The 16,280-nt window shown below is 37.9% G+C and overlaps 1 protein-coding gene across 1 annotated transcript; it reads left to right on the forward strand.

Annotated features, from left to right (window-relative positions):
* Window positions 1-8,971: 8,971 nt before the first annotated feature.
* On the forward strand, window positions 8,972-14,763 carry LOC130621247 (solute carrier family 22 member 15-like). Its single transcript, XM_057436556.1, has 10 exons — window positions 8,972-9,712; window positions 10,212-10,592; window positions 11,086-11,153; window positions 11,716-12,034; window positions 12,680-12,824; window positions 12,897-13,027; window positions 13,241-13,296; window positions 13,554-13,662; window positions 13,872-13,944; window positions 14,270-14,763. The coding sequence occupies exons 1-10, from the start codon at window positions 9,429-9,431 to the stop codon at window positions 14,432-14,434; spliced, it is 1,731 nt and encodes a 576-aa protein (XP_057292539.1). The 5' UTR covers window positions 8,972-9,428; the 3' UTR covers window positions 14,435-14,763.
* The last annotated feature ends 1,517 nt before the right edge of the window (window positions 14,764-16,280 follow it).

The raw sequence follows: 16,280 nt of genomic DNA on the forward strand, positions 1-16,280 counted from the left end.
TGCTCGATGCATACGACAGATGTACCTGCGGACGTAGGTTTGTGGTTAATGGTAAAATGTTGTGTTGGTACTGCTATCACGAATATATCGCATATAACGGAGGTGGTTGCGTATGTACAATGACATGCAATTTTCTGAAGTCGTTCGAAATTATACAATAAACACGATGCTGAAATTTGAGAATGAGCTTGTCAACCCTAAATTATTCTACTCATTTGCCGCTACCTTTACAGACATGAACGATATAAATGTGGAATACCTAACAGTGTCAGATCCCATTCATGCTAATGGGGGTAAGGATCAACGGTACATTATAGGCTACCATACACGGGACCTTGCGGTAGCCCTCAGGGTAAAGACGCCTAAAATCTGGTCCCCACATGGAGTCACCAGATATAATGCCAATGCTGTACCGGCAATGAGTTCTGATTTTGAGGAGTACCATGATTGGATTGCAAAGTATCGTCAAATCTGGTCCAAGATTGAGGAGCTGATGTCTGAGCAATTGACGACAGAACCTGTGAAAAAGGACCGTTATGTGAACGCTAAACTCAAATATTACAAGGATACGGTCACAACTAACTTCTATGCCAGTACCCTATGATGAACCCTGACAAGCCAGTGCCATCCTAGCTATTTCATGGGTGTATGTGCAAGGCAAAAACTACTACCTCCAGGTACTTATTACAGAATGTCGAAATAAGGACTTTAAAGAAGAATGGTTGCTGAGTGAGGATTAAAAAACCACATATTTTTTAAAACATCTTGCCTCCCTTCTTCTCGACCCTTGGTAACTAGCTGGGCACGCTCTTGTTCATTGATACTATTCACAATCCTATTAAAACGTTGTCGCATCTGTTCCTTCAGCAGCATATACATTTCCTTTTCACGGCTAATCAGGCTATACTCGTAGTCACTGATCACGCCATTTTCATTGCCTTGCTGATCAGGTCGAAGATAGAGTTCAGTTTGCTTTCCGCGAGTAGCCTTATACCCTCATGCTTTTTCGATTTGACACGGAGTCTTTTTGAGGCGTTTCTAAGGCCTGCTTGGCCAATTCTGGCCGCAATCGCGAGTCCCCCCATGGCACAGGCCAAAGGAACTCTCAAGCCAGAGGCCATGGCACCAATCCCTAGTCCTGACGTAATCACGCCTATACCAAGCAGTCCGTGGTCACAGAAGCGTACCCACGTATTATGCATTTTAAACTTCTTCACAAGCCTGTTCCGCTCCTTGATTTCATCCCGTAGATATTGCTCTATTTCCTCGATCTTTTTAAGCCTAAAAATCAATCCTTCATCCTGCATATCGGCGCCTTGCGCAGGTGCACTCGGCAAACTCGGACACAGTTTATCAGACATTCTCTTTATTCTATCAGCAAATGCATCGTAAGGCCGGTGAACGTGACGTTCTTCTCAAGGTGATAGACGTCTGTTATCATGAATTCTAGACGATCAGTTGAACCCTTCAGTGGAAGGTAAACAGGGGTATCAAAACTCCAGGTCAGCATATCCCCCAAGCGTTTAGCTCCTTAGTGGGAAGTAAGGCCAGAATTTTAAACTTTTTGTCATCAAGAAGGCAGTCGTCTTCATCCAGCCGGGGACAAACGAGTCTTAACATATGGTAAACATCGGTTCTGTAGTATGCATCGTGGTCGCCAGCGGTGTAGTATTTTTTTCGCAGGATCGTAGGGCAGGCCCAAAAGCTCTTGCAATGGTCGATGATTATTATTATTATTATTATTATTTAAGAATATTTATACAGGATGTGCACTTCAATATAAAAATATTGCTATTAATATGCGTCCTGTTTAAAAGTTAAAATGTAAGAATAATCAATTAAAATTAGTTAAATATATTATACAATAAAATAAAATGAAAAGATCGTTGGTAAAAAGCATGACAAAAATTTAAAATAAAAAGAGACGGTTCGACGAAAACACTACGTAAAGAGATGTCACGAGCGTGGTAAGGCAAACAAACGAGCCACCAAGTACCATATGTTCAAGAAACATTTGCCAACGTGATGAACATAGGCCATTATAAAGAAGACTCCTGGAAAGTAATGTAAAGTATGTCTATTACAGACAAAAATTACAATGCAAGCACCGACCTCGTTTCGAAGAATAATAGTGTAGATCCTGGAAACGAGGTTGATCAAGCATGATAGTGCTCGGAAACAAGTTTCTTAAAAACCAAAAAACTCTCCTCTTGCCTTATTTTTATAGGCAAGGAATTGTATAATTTCACTCCCATGGAGAAAAAACCAGACGTAGCGAACTTCAGCTTAGTAACAGGAACGTGGAGCAGAAATCCGCTATTTCTGGTTGCTCTTCCGTGTGTGTGGATCTTAAAATAATCAGTATAACTTTCACAAATTTCATTTGTCAGACATTTTTTCACCAGTATCACTGCATGTTTATGTATTTCGTGGATCACCGTAGGTTGTTTCTCTACCACTATTTTTGCTGTAAGTCTATCGATACTTTGCAGCCTGTTCAGTTGCGTGCGATTTAAATTCAGATTAACAGCACAATTATACGTAATGCAAGGTAACACCATTCCCGTGTATGCCTTCAGTTTAGCTAATGGTGTCAACATCTTCGAGATGGAGTTCATCAAACGTAGTTTGCTACAGGTTTTTCTGTACATTCGATTGAAATTGATGTTTAGTGATAAGGTGTTGTGGAGGATTGTTCCTAGGTACTTGTATTCTTTGGTGGCTGGAATAGGTGTTTCGTTGTAGTACAATGACAATTCATCTCCCCATTTGGTCAGTTTTTTAGATGTACCGAATAACATTGACTCTGACTTGCCTTTTTTCAGGTTGATGACAAGACCATTTTCTTCAAAATACGAAGATACTTTTTTAAGTCGTTGTTTAATAGATTTTCAATAATACATTTGTTTGCTCCCGCTATGTATATGACTGTGTCGTCAGCAAATTCGATGTCGATTGAATTTTGTAGACATTCATTGAAGTCATTGAAATACACCAGAAAGAGTAACGGTCCTAGTATTGACCCCTGAGGCACTCCACATGTCACACTCATCAAGTCAGATTTGGAATTTTCAACTACACACATTTGTTTTCTATTAAAAAGGTAGTCACTAAACCATTCGTGAGTTGTACCATTTATACCATATGATGATAACTTTTCTAGAAGAGCTGGATGGTTGAGCGTATCGAATGCTTTTGAAAGATCGATATACAGCACACCGACTAGGTTACCATTATCAACTTCTTTACGGATACTATCAGCTAGTAAAATTGTTGCGAGCTCTGTGGATCTGCGTCTTCTGTATCCAAACTGGTGTTCTGATAAAAGCTTGTGATTTTCCAGATAATCGATAAGTTGTTTGTGTACAGCTTTTTCCAGTATTTTGGACAGAACAGGTAATACAGATATTGGGCGGAAATTACCACAATCTTTTGTGTCGCCTCCTTTGTAAATTGGAGTTACTTTGGCCTGACAGAACTGTCGCTGCATCTTTAAAAATACCCGGTGGCAGATTATCCCATCCAGCAGCTTTTTTACGTTTCAACGATTGTAATTCTCTTTCTACAAACAGTTTGCTAACGTATTCAAACTTAAAGGTTTTGTCAGTTCTACGCTCGTACTGCTTAGGTTTCTTCCAGATGAAATTTTGCAATGGAAATGCAGCTTGTTTGAGTTTTTCTGCAACAGTAGAATAGTAATAACAAAAACTTTTTGCTCTTGCAGTGTTTCTGGAACTATCGTTTGACGTAGTTTGTTGTGATTTTTTCGAATTTTTCGGAGGAAGGATTTCTTTTAAACACTTACAGAATTTTGCAGGATTTCTACAATTCTCAGAAAGTAAATCACTATGATACTTCTGTCTAGCATATTTTATTCTGTTGTTACAACGATTTTTAAGGTCCAAAAAGATCGATTATCCGCACTTCACCATTACAACACCGAATGAAATGCATCAATTCGATCTATTGTACATGCCCCATGACAAGCTATATTGCAATACGTACAAGTATATTCTGACAGTCATTGATGTAGCCTCACGCTACAAAGTAGCGAGACCCTTGCGCACAAAGAAAGCCAGCGAGGTCGCCGACATGGTCAGGGACATTTACAAAGCCGGACCGTTACACTACCCCAAGATTTTTCAATCCGACAACGGTAGCGAATTTAAGTCGGATGTGACCAAGCTCCTAGAAGGCAAGGGGGTTGAGATTAGGCGGGCCACCACAAGTTACCAGCATACATTCACGGCCTTCGTGGAATCTTACAACAAGGTCCTTGCGGAGAGACTCTTTAAGCCTCAGGATGCACAAGAGTTGGCTTCCGATGAGACTAGTAGTATATGGGTCAAACACCTGTACACTATCGTCAAAGGCCTCAACAATACCAAGACAACCATGATTGGCATGAAACCTAACAAGGCAATTAAGCTGGATGAAATACCCCTCGCAAAAAGCGAGGAATATCCCGATGAGAAACCCCTACCCAAGGATGGATTGTACTTATACCTCCTGCAGCCTGGGGAAGAGCACGGTGATGCAAAACGACGCGCAACTGATGCCTTCTGGAGTAGGAAAATGTATAGGTTGGACCGTATAGTAGCAGGTAGCCGTGCTTTGTACTACTTAAAGGATGGTCCCGAAAGAAGCTTTGTTTCGGAAGAGTTGATGCTCATTCCTGAAGATGTTCAGGTGCCTCCGGAGCATGTTAAAGAGTGGTAGACATCCTCAATTTTACCAATAACTTTAACTACTTACAAGAGTAGTTAAAATTGGCGTCTGCGTAATCATCTAATGCCGGAACACCCAGTTTGTATAGGTCATCCCGAGTAAGATCGATTAGTCCAAAATGGTTTCTAAAACGTTCCACATGTCCCTCCTCTTCGAACCTATTAAAGGCGTGTATGCAATTGGGGTTGTCGATGACAACAATCTCCTCCGCCCCCGAGTAGTTGTCACTGAACCACAACCTCTTCTTGCCAGTATTACGCCTTTGTACACGCGTGCAAAAATAGGGAAGATGATGGTATTTATCGTCATCCTGTGAGCTATGCTTTCGATGAATCATGATAACGTTGTCTTTCCCTATATCCTGGGAGTGTGGTACGTACCGTTCTTTGAGCCTTGTAATTTCCTGGGTCGGTACTTCGAGTTCGTACCCCAGCTCCACAAGCTGTTCATCCTTGGAGTCTAGATCATCCTCGAGTATAGCGACGGCAATATCTCTATCCTCGATGGTCCGGCGGTGCTCCTTGAGCTCATCTTGTAATTTTTTCACACCTGCCCTGGCTAGCCATTTGATGACCCCAACAGCTTTTGGTTTTCGGGAACAACGAACTAGTTCCAAAGCGCCTTCAATTGTGACGAAGTGTGACGAAGACATCGTGCCCATTTTTCGCCTTACCAAGGGGCACCCCAGAGATGCCCCTTGGACCCTACTATTTCGGACCTGGTAGATAGGAACGTTAAATGTATTGTCATATTTTTAATATTTTCATTACCAAGGAAACGTCTCAAATCGGCACGTTTGAACATAGGTTGATCCTGATTATTGGATAGGGTCTCGATGGCTCCTGTGTTAAACATAACTTGCGTTGACATCTTTCTAATATATCAACGTAAGCCGGAGGATTTTAACATGCTCACTCAAGGATTTTCCATGCCCTGGGGTGTTCCAATCTCACATACAAGCATGCATGCTTGGATATTTTCAATTCAGCCTTAATATCATCCCAGTCCGAAATCATATTAGTCTCCTCATCTACCATTTTCATATCACTTTTTTCATGCGAGTACCACAAAAACAGGGCCTTCTTTTGCCTCCTCAGATTTTTAGGGAGAGCGGTATATGACTGCGTGAGTAGCCACAAACTATGCTTACGATGCCTTCCTGAAATAGCCAATTCAAGCAGGGATTGTCGACGTTTATCAAGGCCTTCGCCAGCTATGACGTCGTCGACTATGAAGAGACTCTCCTCACCCGCCAACAATGAGGACAATTTCGCTATCCATTCAAACAGCTCATTTCCCGGGTCTATCAGGAACACATAGTTATCCCTCCATAATGAAGCCCTTTCTAGGTAGGTGGTATTCCACCGTATAGTTAAACACAAAATGACAATATTGTGATAGTGGTGTCTGTATTCATGCTCAAGCAGGTTCAAAACACGTTGTGTCTTGCCACAAGACGTCGGGCCTGTGAAAATTGCCGTGTGGGGGTCCCTCACAATGTCCAACATTTTATTCTAATAATTCGACCACTTTCGATCGTGAATTTTGGGGTATGTCGCGGCACATGAGAAACATGTTAACACACCTCCATAATTGTTCTCCAAGGAACCTCGACAGGCAGGGCATAGCTTGGTATTTCGGACTTGGTATTCGAGGGGTAGTTGGGTATATGTTAATTTGCCCTGAAGGCATCTTAATGCGCTGCGATACCTCTCGACGAGCCTTGCCTTTTCAGGGCTTTCTCCAATGAGCTCAATATGATGTCCTTGCATTTGGTACAACGCCTCTCCCTCGCTTTGGCCAGGCAGTCTATGCAGGTCTTGGTTCTACTATTACCCCTGATTTTAAACTTGTCCGTGGGAAGTAGTTTTTTACAGCATCTACAATGTTTGTTCTGCATTTACTATCGCGGTGTACGCCCTGTATGATGCTTTGGCGACCTCGTCGGAGATTTATATGTTTCCTGATACCTGAAGGGTGTCTTATAGTGCACGTGTAACTTAAACTTCTCCCAGGTATAACCTTCGGAAAATTGGGCCTTTATATGGTCCTGGAGGATGATTATCAACTCATGCAGTGGCTGCATATAGATGCGGCATCTTGGGCGATCCTTTGAAAGCCTCTTTTTATCAAGGCAGTTTCTAGGTTGTCCACACAGTGATACTTTATCGCTAAGAATAAACAATAACTTCCTAGTCGCATTGGAATCTGTAAAATTATTGGGCATTACTATTGATAGATGTCTCACTTTTAATGAGCACATCCCTAATCTATGTAAAAAAGGAAATAGTAATGTCAGATGTCTTTACAGAATAAGACGATTCATTAGTTTTGAACATTCAAAGTTATTGCTTAATTCTAATATTTTATCAATATTTACCTATTGTCCCATTATATGGATGTATTGCAGTGCTGTGCAGTATAAATTAATCATTTCAACACACAAACGTGCATTGAGAGCTGTAACAAAAGACTATCATTCCAGTTATCAGGACTTGTTGGTAAATTGTAACTGTGTGCAAATTCACGAATTGCACTTACGTATAATCTGCATGGAGACTTATAAAACATTAACAGTGTTTTGTGCGCGGACGGTACACAAGAAAGCAGACGCAACTATGCGAACACACGGGGGCGGTAGAATAAAATACGGTACATCGGTCGGTCTAGTACAGTATGATTATGACGTTTCATAGCTTAAATACAAACAGAAAAAATACAAAGATACAAAAGGATAAGCACAACATAAATAAATTCAAATATAGCCTATGTCGATAGACATACTATTACACGTACAAAATAAAACATGAAACACTAACTATTGCGTCGTTTACTGCGCTTGCTTCCCTTTTGCTGCTTGAAGAAACTCTTTACGTTAAGATTTCAATCAAGAACTACGATATTTTCGATTCTCACTTTTACCACACGCTTGTCCTATTCGTACGGAGATTAGAAGCAATGTGAAAAGTGCGCGAAAAAACTATAAAAACCCAATTAAAATTAATGTGACGTGACGGGTCTCCATCTCCGAGACGGATTTTCATCGTTTATGTTCAAAACAAACAGACGAAAATCCGTCATTTATGCCAATTTGCGCAGCAAAAATAGTCTACTTTTACCATCTACAAGTTCAACACGCTTTGGTACTAGATCATTTTTGTTTCGAAGTTCTTTGTTATGGAACTCTTTGCCTGACAGAGTAAAGAATTCTCTTTCCATCATGAGTTTTTATTACCAATATCGTTTCAATTGACTTTTGTTTGATATGCGTCTATTCTCTTGGATTTCTTTTGTTAAAAAAGATCTGGAAATAAAAGTTTATGCTAATCTAAGAAGTGTTTGAGATCAAATATTTTCAGAGTCCCTTAATTTTATAGGAGAAATTTAAAAAATGTAACTACACCAATCAGAAGCAATATTAATATTTATTCTTTTTAAATCTTCTTTTTGGTTTAGAACATTTGTTGACATTCATCGACAGTCTCTTATTGAACACAATATATGACGATCTATTATTGGTATAATATTTTAAATTTCCGATTAACATTCGGATGTAATAAAGTCTGATCAAGAAGGACAGGTTTGAAATGAATCTCGCCCTTTATTTTGACCATGTCCCTAGACAAGAACCCAGGACGCCTGGGGAGGAGACTGGTTTGACGTTTAACCGATGTGTCGCGTGCGTAATGAAACTTAAAATTGAAAAGAAAAAATTTGAATTTGAGTTTTCAATTATTGCTTTTTGATCTTTCTTGAGTTTTAAACTTTAAATTTTAAATTTTAAATTTTCAAATTAAATTGAAATTCAAAAATCATTAAATAATTTTGATTTTTGATTTTCAAATTAAATTAAAAATCAAAATTAGCCATTATTTCTGATTTTTGATTTTCAAATTAAATTAAAAATCAAAATTAGCCATTATTTCTGATTTTTGATTTTCAATTAAATTAAAAATCAAATAGCCCTAAGGGTACACGCATTTATCATGTCCCTTTAAATTCAAATATGCGTAATAATAACATAATTGAATAGGTTATTCTTGATCTTCCGAACCAGTGTTTTTTCTATTAACTATGCTGAAATATACCATCCTTTTTTTCACGGTCACTGTTATCTTTTTGCTTTACCTTTGTTAAATTTTTTTTCTAAGTCGAGGTTAGATAGGGGGGAGGTCTAGAAATTTTTTAGGTATACTCAACGCGTAGCAAACGTGAACCACTATTTCGCTTCGCTCGCGAAGCTTAATTGCTTCGTAATAGTGTTTATGTAATGAAATAATTGTACAAAGTACATAGTCATATTCTTTTTCTTGTGACTATGTACAAAGTACATAGTCATATTCTTTTTCTTGTGACTATGCACAAAATTACACTCCCAGTTTCTTCAGGGGAGAGGCATTTTTTTGTCCATAATGAAATAAGAGTTGTATAAAAGATAAAATCTGTAAGATTTTCTGTACATTCTTGTTTGTCTTGCGTAAAAAATCTGTCCGTAAATTTGTTTGTTAAGAAAAATTGAATTACCACTTAACAATATTTGTTTAAAGTAGGTCGTAAAGTATGCAAAGATAAATACTTAAAATAAACTTTAAATTTGAATTTAAAACATTTGTAAAGTTAAGTAGCTACTTTACAAATGTTTTAATAAATTGTTGCTTATTTTATAACATTTGTAACTTTTCTATAACTCTACAGACAAAATGACAGAAAAAACAAACATGGTCGACGAAGCTCTGGAGTTAACTGGAGGATTCGGCAAGTTCCAATGGTACCTCCTTGGTGTGATGGCCTACTGTATGACGACACTGGGACTTCAAGGCCTCACTATGACGTTTATTGCAGATGAACCAGGTTGGAAATGCCTTTCTAATTCATCCGTCTGCAATCTTACTGGTTTGCACATAGTTGGCTCGGAATTCTATAATCTCAGATATCAGAAAACGATTGGGAATGTTGGAGTATGGTTACTTCTATTGTTACACAGGTAAAACAATTTCCACGCTAATTGCATGTGAGAAACTAAAACTGGGTTTTCAATAAAATCAATAATTGTTGTGCAACTGCTGTAGAGACCTCTACAACTTCTGTTGTGAAACATCTCTTGTGTCGCTTTGATGTTGGTAACGGTAACTGCCGTGTGCAGCTACTGTGTGCGACTGTTGCGTGCGACTGTTGCGTGCGACTGTTGCGTGCGACTGTTGCGTGCGACTGTTGCGTGCGACTGTTGCGTGCGACTGTTGCGTGCGACTGTTGCGTGCGACTGTTGCGTGCGACTGTTGCGTGCGACTGTTGCGTGCGACTGTTGCGTGCGACTGTTGCGTGCGACTGTTGCGTGCGACTGTTGCGTGCGACTGTTGCGTGCGACTGCTGCGTGTGACTATTTGGTGTGACTATTTGGTGTGACTATTGTAACTATTAAGGAATGAGTGGAGGGGGGTGGGGGCTTATTAGATTTCGCATATTATAATTGGATCATAATTGTGACACACAAAAGTAGTAGTTGTTGTTGTTCAAAAAGTATTACTAAAATTTATTATTAAAAGTGATCGATATATCCTCAAAAGTATTGACACATCCATGGTGTACTTAGATTGGTTTATTGGGGCCATATGCTTCGGTATGATATCTGATATATATGGACGAAAGAAAGCCTTGGTGACGTCAATGGTTGTTATGGCAGCAAGTGGGGTTGTGTCATCTTTTTTTATAGTGTTCTGGTTTTTTGCGTTGTTGAAAGTGTTTGTCGGAGCAGGAATCGGTGAGACAAATGTCTGGACATTATATAAATGGACTACCCTTTTTTCTCTTAAAGATATTACTATGTCCTATGTAAACGTGTTGTCTGTCGTAAATGTGTTGAATTGATCAACGTGAAGTGCGTTCTGTGTGCTTTCCTACAAGGTGTTATAAATGAGAAAAGGGTAAAGTAATCAACAAAGCCTTTAGATGTATAAAGTTTATCATGACTCATTTGTGCTTAAATTTCAAGTAGTGAAAAAGGCGGTGTTTGCCTGAAGAAAAAGTAAAATTCCTTCTGCGTAGTGTACAAAGCCCATGTAAACAGACTAAAGTAAAATTCGAGTTAAGTGAGTGCTACACACGTGTAGCAAACCATATGGTAGGCGTAGAATATTGCTTCAAAACTCAAAATGTTACTTAGGCGTAGAATATTGCTTCAAAACTCAAAATGTATTTCACTGCAGCATTTTTTTCTTACTTTGTTACTATTAAAATTTTCAATTAGCTCTAGGCAAAGTGAAACTTTGATTTAAACGCCTTCTAAGCTGTGCTAATATATACATGTCATGCGGATTAGCTATCTGCTTGTGATATTTTTACCCCTTTTACTTTCTTAAGGGGAGCAATGACATGCATATTTATCCTGAACACAGAATTTGCTGGTCCGAAAAAAAGGGGATTCGCTGGTATTTTTGTTTGGAACTTCTGGGTACTTGGTGTGTCTCTTGTTGCTTTGGTTGCATACTTGATCAATGATTGGAGATACATCAATATGATAACGTCATTTCCAGGAATAATGATTTTTCTCTTCGCTTGGTAAGGCATTTTTTAGGACATTGGTAGGAAATTTTTGCGGCACTACGATAAAGAGACCGTTAGATAATTTTTTAAGTTTTTGTGTATTTGATTTAAAATGAAATAAAATAAATAAAATAACCTTGAAACTAAGTTGCATGAATTATCTAGTTTCACGTACTGCTGATTTTACTTAAGCTGGCTACGTGACCTAGAAGGCTGCTTACTTTTATTAAAAATATAACTGCAACATTAAATTAAGTGTTTAAGTTTAGCCCTTAGATGACGAGTCACGTAGGACCATAGCCACAGTTACATAGATGGATACCCGTAACCCCTGAGAACTAAGTTGCCATAAAAAGCACTCCTTCACTGTGACCCGAAATGGTAACAAACATGAACCATCTAGGTCCTTTCATTAATCAAGAATTACAACTCTTTTGGAAAGCTGAGTACTTTTATCCCAAAAGGGTCATTTCAAAAACAGAATGTCTTTTAATCGATCACTCGATGTCGGATCAATATCAAAGTCCAACTTTAAAACTGTTTTTATTAGGAAGCTTGCTGAGTCAATCCGTTGGATGTTGGTTCACGGTAAGAATGAAGAGGCACGGAGCATGTTGCGTAAAGTTGCCGTTATAAATGGTGTTAAATATCAGGAACTCTGGTCCCTGGACACTATAAACATTGGCGAGAACAAAAGCGGTAATGTCTTCGAATTGTTCAAAACTTGTAAACTTGGATCCTATACATTGGCTTGTATGTTTATTTGGTAAGCATGCGCTTATTTATAGAATTAACTAGCACCGCAATGCAGGTTTAGGGCAAGGAGATTCTTGGGGAGAGCATGTTCTATGTGACCTTGTTCTATATGAAGAAATACCTGGAATCCATACCTCCCAGGGTATTGGCTTTTACTCGAAACTACCTATTAACTTAAATTTCCATATACTCCTTATAATCGCTTAGAACTTGATTTTAGCGCAGTTTTGGTATTGCAAATGAATTTTACTTGGTTATCAGAAACTTCAAGCGGAATGAATTTTAAGCAGAGAGTTGTATTTAGGAGAAATCTTAAGCTTCTGACGACTTCACAAGAAGTGCTAACATAAGCAAACATTTATTGCCGCCATTTCGTTCCCTAATGAAATGCCATAACTGTGTCAAGTTATGGAGGAGGTGAGGGGGAGATTCCGACACAACACCGTCCCACACATAATGCGTTCCTAAACCGCAGGACTGCGCACCCTTGTTCTCCCATATCAAAAGTAAAAAAATGTTTTAAACTTGTTTACCATCAGTGAAATAAAATGTTCTGATCATCGTATTAAACATTAGAAATTATTTGTATTTTAATTGCTTATGTTACTGCTTGCTTCCTTACACATTTTTTTATTATAAATTTTATTATTTGTAGGTTCACTTGTTCAATGACATATTATGGAATCTCACTAAGTGCCGGCCAAGTTGGTGGAAACATTTATCTTGTTTTCTTCTTGACGAATATCATTACTATTCCGGCGAACTTTTTAGCAACTTTTTTAATAGATCATTATGGGAGGTAGAAGGTGATGATAATAACCTTGACTTCAACAGCAGCATCTATGATATGTGCTGCACTTTTTCCTCACAAGGAAGCGAGTATGGGTATGCTGGTTTTGTTCTATGTAAATTATCAACCAACCACAGCTACTCAACAATACAGCAACGTGGATACTGAGCTACGCAGCTACGCAGCAACGCAGCAACTCAGCTACACAGCAATGTAGCTACTCAGAAAAATAGTTGAAAATGGTTTTAGATAGTTAAGAGGGATCTGAGGAAAAGCTTCGTTTTTAAAATTAAACCAGTTTAATAAAACGTTATATAACATTATATAAATGTTTTCTAATAACTAAAAATATTAAAGGAATAAGGAAACTATTTAAAGAACGAAAAATTTGTCATTACGAATGTATACACTATGAGGCTACTATAGAATCATGAAAGCGAAGTCGTTATATTGCGAAATGTTTAGTGTAACAAACCAACTTGGTATGTTTGTTGATATTTTACTTCAGTTTAACTGACCAACTGTGTGTTAATTTAGAAATAGTGAGCTTTGCGTAGCTGCCACTATATTTGTTAGTTTATTTTTTTCATTATTGCGTTGCTGCGTTGCAGAGTTTTATAGTATTAATTTTTTTACGGGGGGTATTCTATAGTTTAGCCGCTTGTATATAATCTGAAATGGTCCTGTATAAAAATTTGATAAATAAATAAATAAATTTCTTATTATCTCTTTTTCTTAGGATTTACGATTGGTAGAGTGGCTATGGCTATGTCTGCAAAATTTCTTATCACCATTGCGTTTGATGCAGCATATTTGATCACTTATGAAATATGTCCCACTACACTCAGGTGTGTGATTTTTGTTAAGGTGCGCTTTTCATTAAACCCTCTTAGCTCTATTTAACGAGGCTATATAATGCAACGTGATTGTGAAGTCAAAAATGCAGCAACAACAGATATATGCTAATTGTTAGAAAATTGTCCATTATTATTTATTAGACTGTTTTATCTATTTTCTATCTTTCATTTATTTTTTTATCGATAAATATTGCTCATAGAAATGTGGGTATGGGTATATCATCTGCTGCAGCACGGATTGGATCATTTTCGGCCTCATACACAATCTATTTGGTAAGTTTTTTTATAAAAAGTGCATCAAAGCAGTAGAGAAGAAGCTGAAATGATGATAGATTTCTGCCCATTCTGTTTTATCATATTTATTTTTTTTAAGATGAGTTTTCTGCCCTTGCCGACATGAAATTTCGTTTAAATTCAGTTTATTTTCATTTTCGACCCCAGAGCTCATTGGAATAAACATGGAAAGTAATTTTTATCTCAAGAGCTCTGGGAGAAGAATAGTTTAATTAAATGTTTGTTTTGGAGAAATAGCGGAAATGCAAGAACGTTATGTACAATCTCATTTGTAATTTTTGTTATGCATATTGTTATTTTTAAGGTCGAAGTCAACCGTATCATTCCATTCGCCATATTTGGTACAGTTATTTGCATTTGCGCCGCTGCAAGTTTTGTATTACCGGAAACAAAAAATACACCGACAATGGAGACCCTTGGTAAACAAGTTAAAATTTTCTGGCTTACTTGTGCGAAAAGGTTTAAATAACGTATTGTCAACTTCAACTAATCTGCAAAACTTGGGACATAGCCACAACACGCTTTAAATAAACAACATAGTCTTTGGTATTTTTATGGGAATGCTCTTGCAGCGATACTCCATGACAGTTGGTACGGCTTGGATTCATATTTCAGTCTCCATATCAGTTTCTATAGTTCCGTTTCATTCTCATACCTTTTGTGTCGGAACGATTTAACATGGTTATTGCAGCGCGTCTTAAAGTCTCCTTCACTTGAACCTGATGATTGTACAAGATACATGAAACTTAAAGTTGTTAAAAAGTTGTAATATTCTTACTTGTTCAACAAATATTATAAGGCTCTGTTTTTTACATTGAGCACTCTGGAAACCAAGAAAAACCGTTTAACACACACACACACACAAACACACCCGACCTCCTAAGTCAATTTTGATTCTCGTTTGACAAAGACGTGGTTAACTCGTAATTGTTTTCCCATCAACCCACTACCGTTCATTCGATTTTGGACATGTGACTTTCTCGTTCGTGCTCGGTCTGAATATGGGTATTCCGCTTACCCTCCGTATGTAGGAGCAACCTAGTGAATTTGTCACATTTTCACATTTGAAGTAACATTAAACGTCAATTAAGTCAAGTTCACAATGCACACAAAAGCTTACCTGGACATATTTAGCAAAAAAACATTTAAGTCACAAAACGTGTGATGAAGCGTTAGTTTTCAGTGGGGAAGATCGTGGGTTCAAACTTTGGCTGAGTCATGCCAGAGACTATAAAAGTGCTATGCATTCTGCTTATGGTTAATCACAAGAACAGGATTGATTGCATGGCTTTCGTATTATTGCTTACATATGCGATAATTATATAAGGAAGGAGGGGAGGGGGAGAAAGTCATGTGACGCTGTGAAATTAAACTAGATGTGACAAAACGCCTTATAAGTACCGAGCCTAAATGAGAAGGCGCTCGGAAAATAGAAAATAATTTAGTCCTATACTTATAAAACACGTGATGTATTTTAAAAAGTACGGAAAAAACTATAACAAGTCTTTCTTACCATAAAAATATTTTTAAGGTCTCGTCTCGTTTGAAATCACCAATTTGGATTTTTGAACCGCATATATATTTGGTCCGAAGAAAAAAAAGAACTAAATCAATCCGTCGTAAAAGAGGACGAGTGTGACAAGTCAAAGAAATTTTTTAAGAAACTTTATTACTATAGGGGAAAAATTGTTTGTCGATGGGTTGGAAAGAAGTTCCTTTAATTTCACGACCGCTAAGACATTGTAGAGGGACAGAGCCGGCTGTTGTGCATGCAAACTGAAAATGCAGTAAATGGTTTACCAACTAAATAAGTTCTTGAAAGCAATCCTATGTCGATAAAAAAGAAAGAAATGTTTTCTTACCTGAAAATGGTTAAGAATTAAGATTGCTTTAAATACTTTATCAAAAGTTTCTAGGCTATTGCAACGGGGTGCAGTCATGAAAAGATTCGTAAAGTTTTAACCCTATTCGGTCCGGGGGGGGGGCGGATTCCGCCCCCCCTGACGGTTTTTTTTCAATAACTCCTGATTGCTTTGTTATATGGCTATGATACTTACTGAGTTTCAACATTTATCTATTAGACACCTGCATGCTAATTTTTTAGGTCCCATACCTTTCAGAGGCTTTGATATTGGCCATTACTCGAAACTACCCCTAAAAATCTCTATGAAATCCTTATAATGGGGAAAATATAATAACTCCTGTTAGGATTATCCTTAGAACTTGAAACTTGCAACACAACTTTGTTTCATCAAGAAGAATCATTTTGAATAATTTGAACACGTGACTAATCCGATTTCCCGATTTTGTCGGAT

Source organism: Hydractinia symbiolongicarpus, chromosome 12 (assembly GCF_029227915.1).
Source record: "Hydractinia symbiolongicarpus strain clone_291-10 chromosome 12, HSymV2.1, whole genome shotgun sequence".
Classification (NCBI taxonomy): Eukaryota; Metazoa; Cnidaria; class Hydrozoa; order Anthoathecata; family Hydractiniidae; genus Hydractinia; species Hydractinia symbiolongicarpus.

What these genes read in the sequence shown, in the direction of transcription:
- LOC130621247 (XM_057436556.1), top strand. Translation starts at nt 9,429, where the DNA reads ATGACAGAAAAAACAAACATGGTCGACGAAGCTCTGGAGTTAACTGGA. An exon ending in GAAAAAAAGGGGATTCGCTG is followed by an intron (nt 11,154 to 11,715) that starts GTATTTTTGTTT and finishes TGGAAAGCTGAG; the next exon opens with TACTTTTATCCCAAAAGGGT. An exon ending in CAACTCAGCTACACAGCAAT is followed by an intron (nt 13,028 to 13,240) that starts GTAGCTACTCAG and finishes AGGCTACTATAG; the next exon opens with AATCATGAAAGCGAAGTCGT.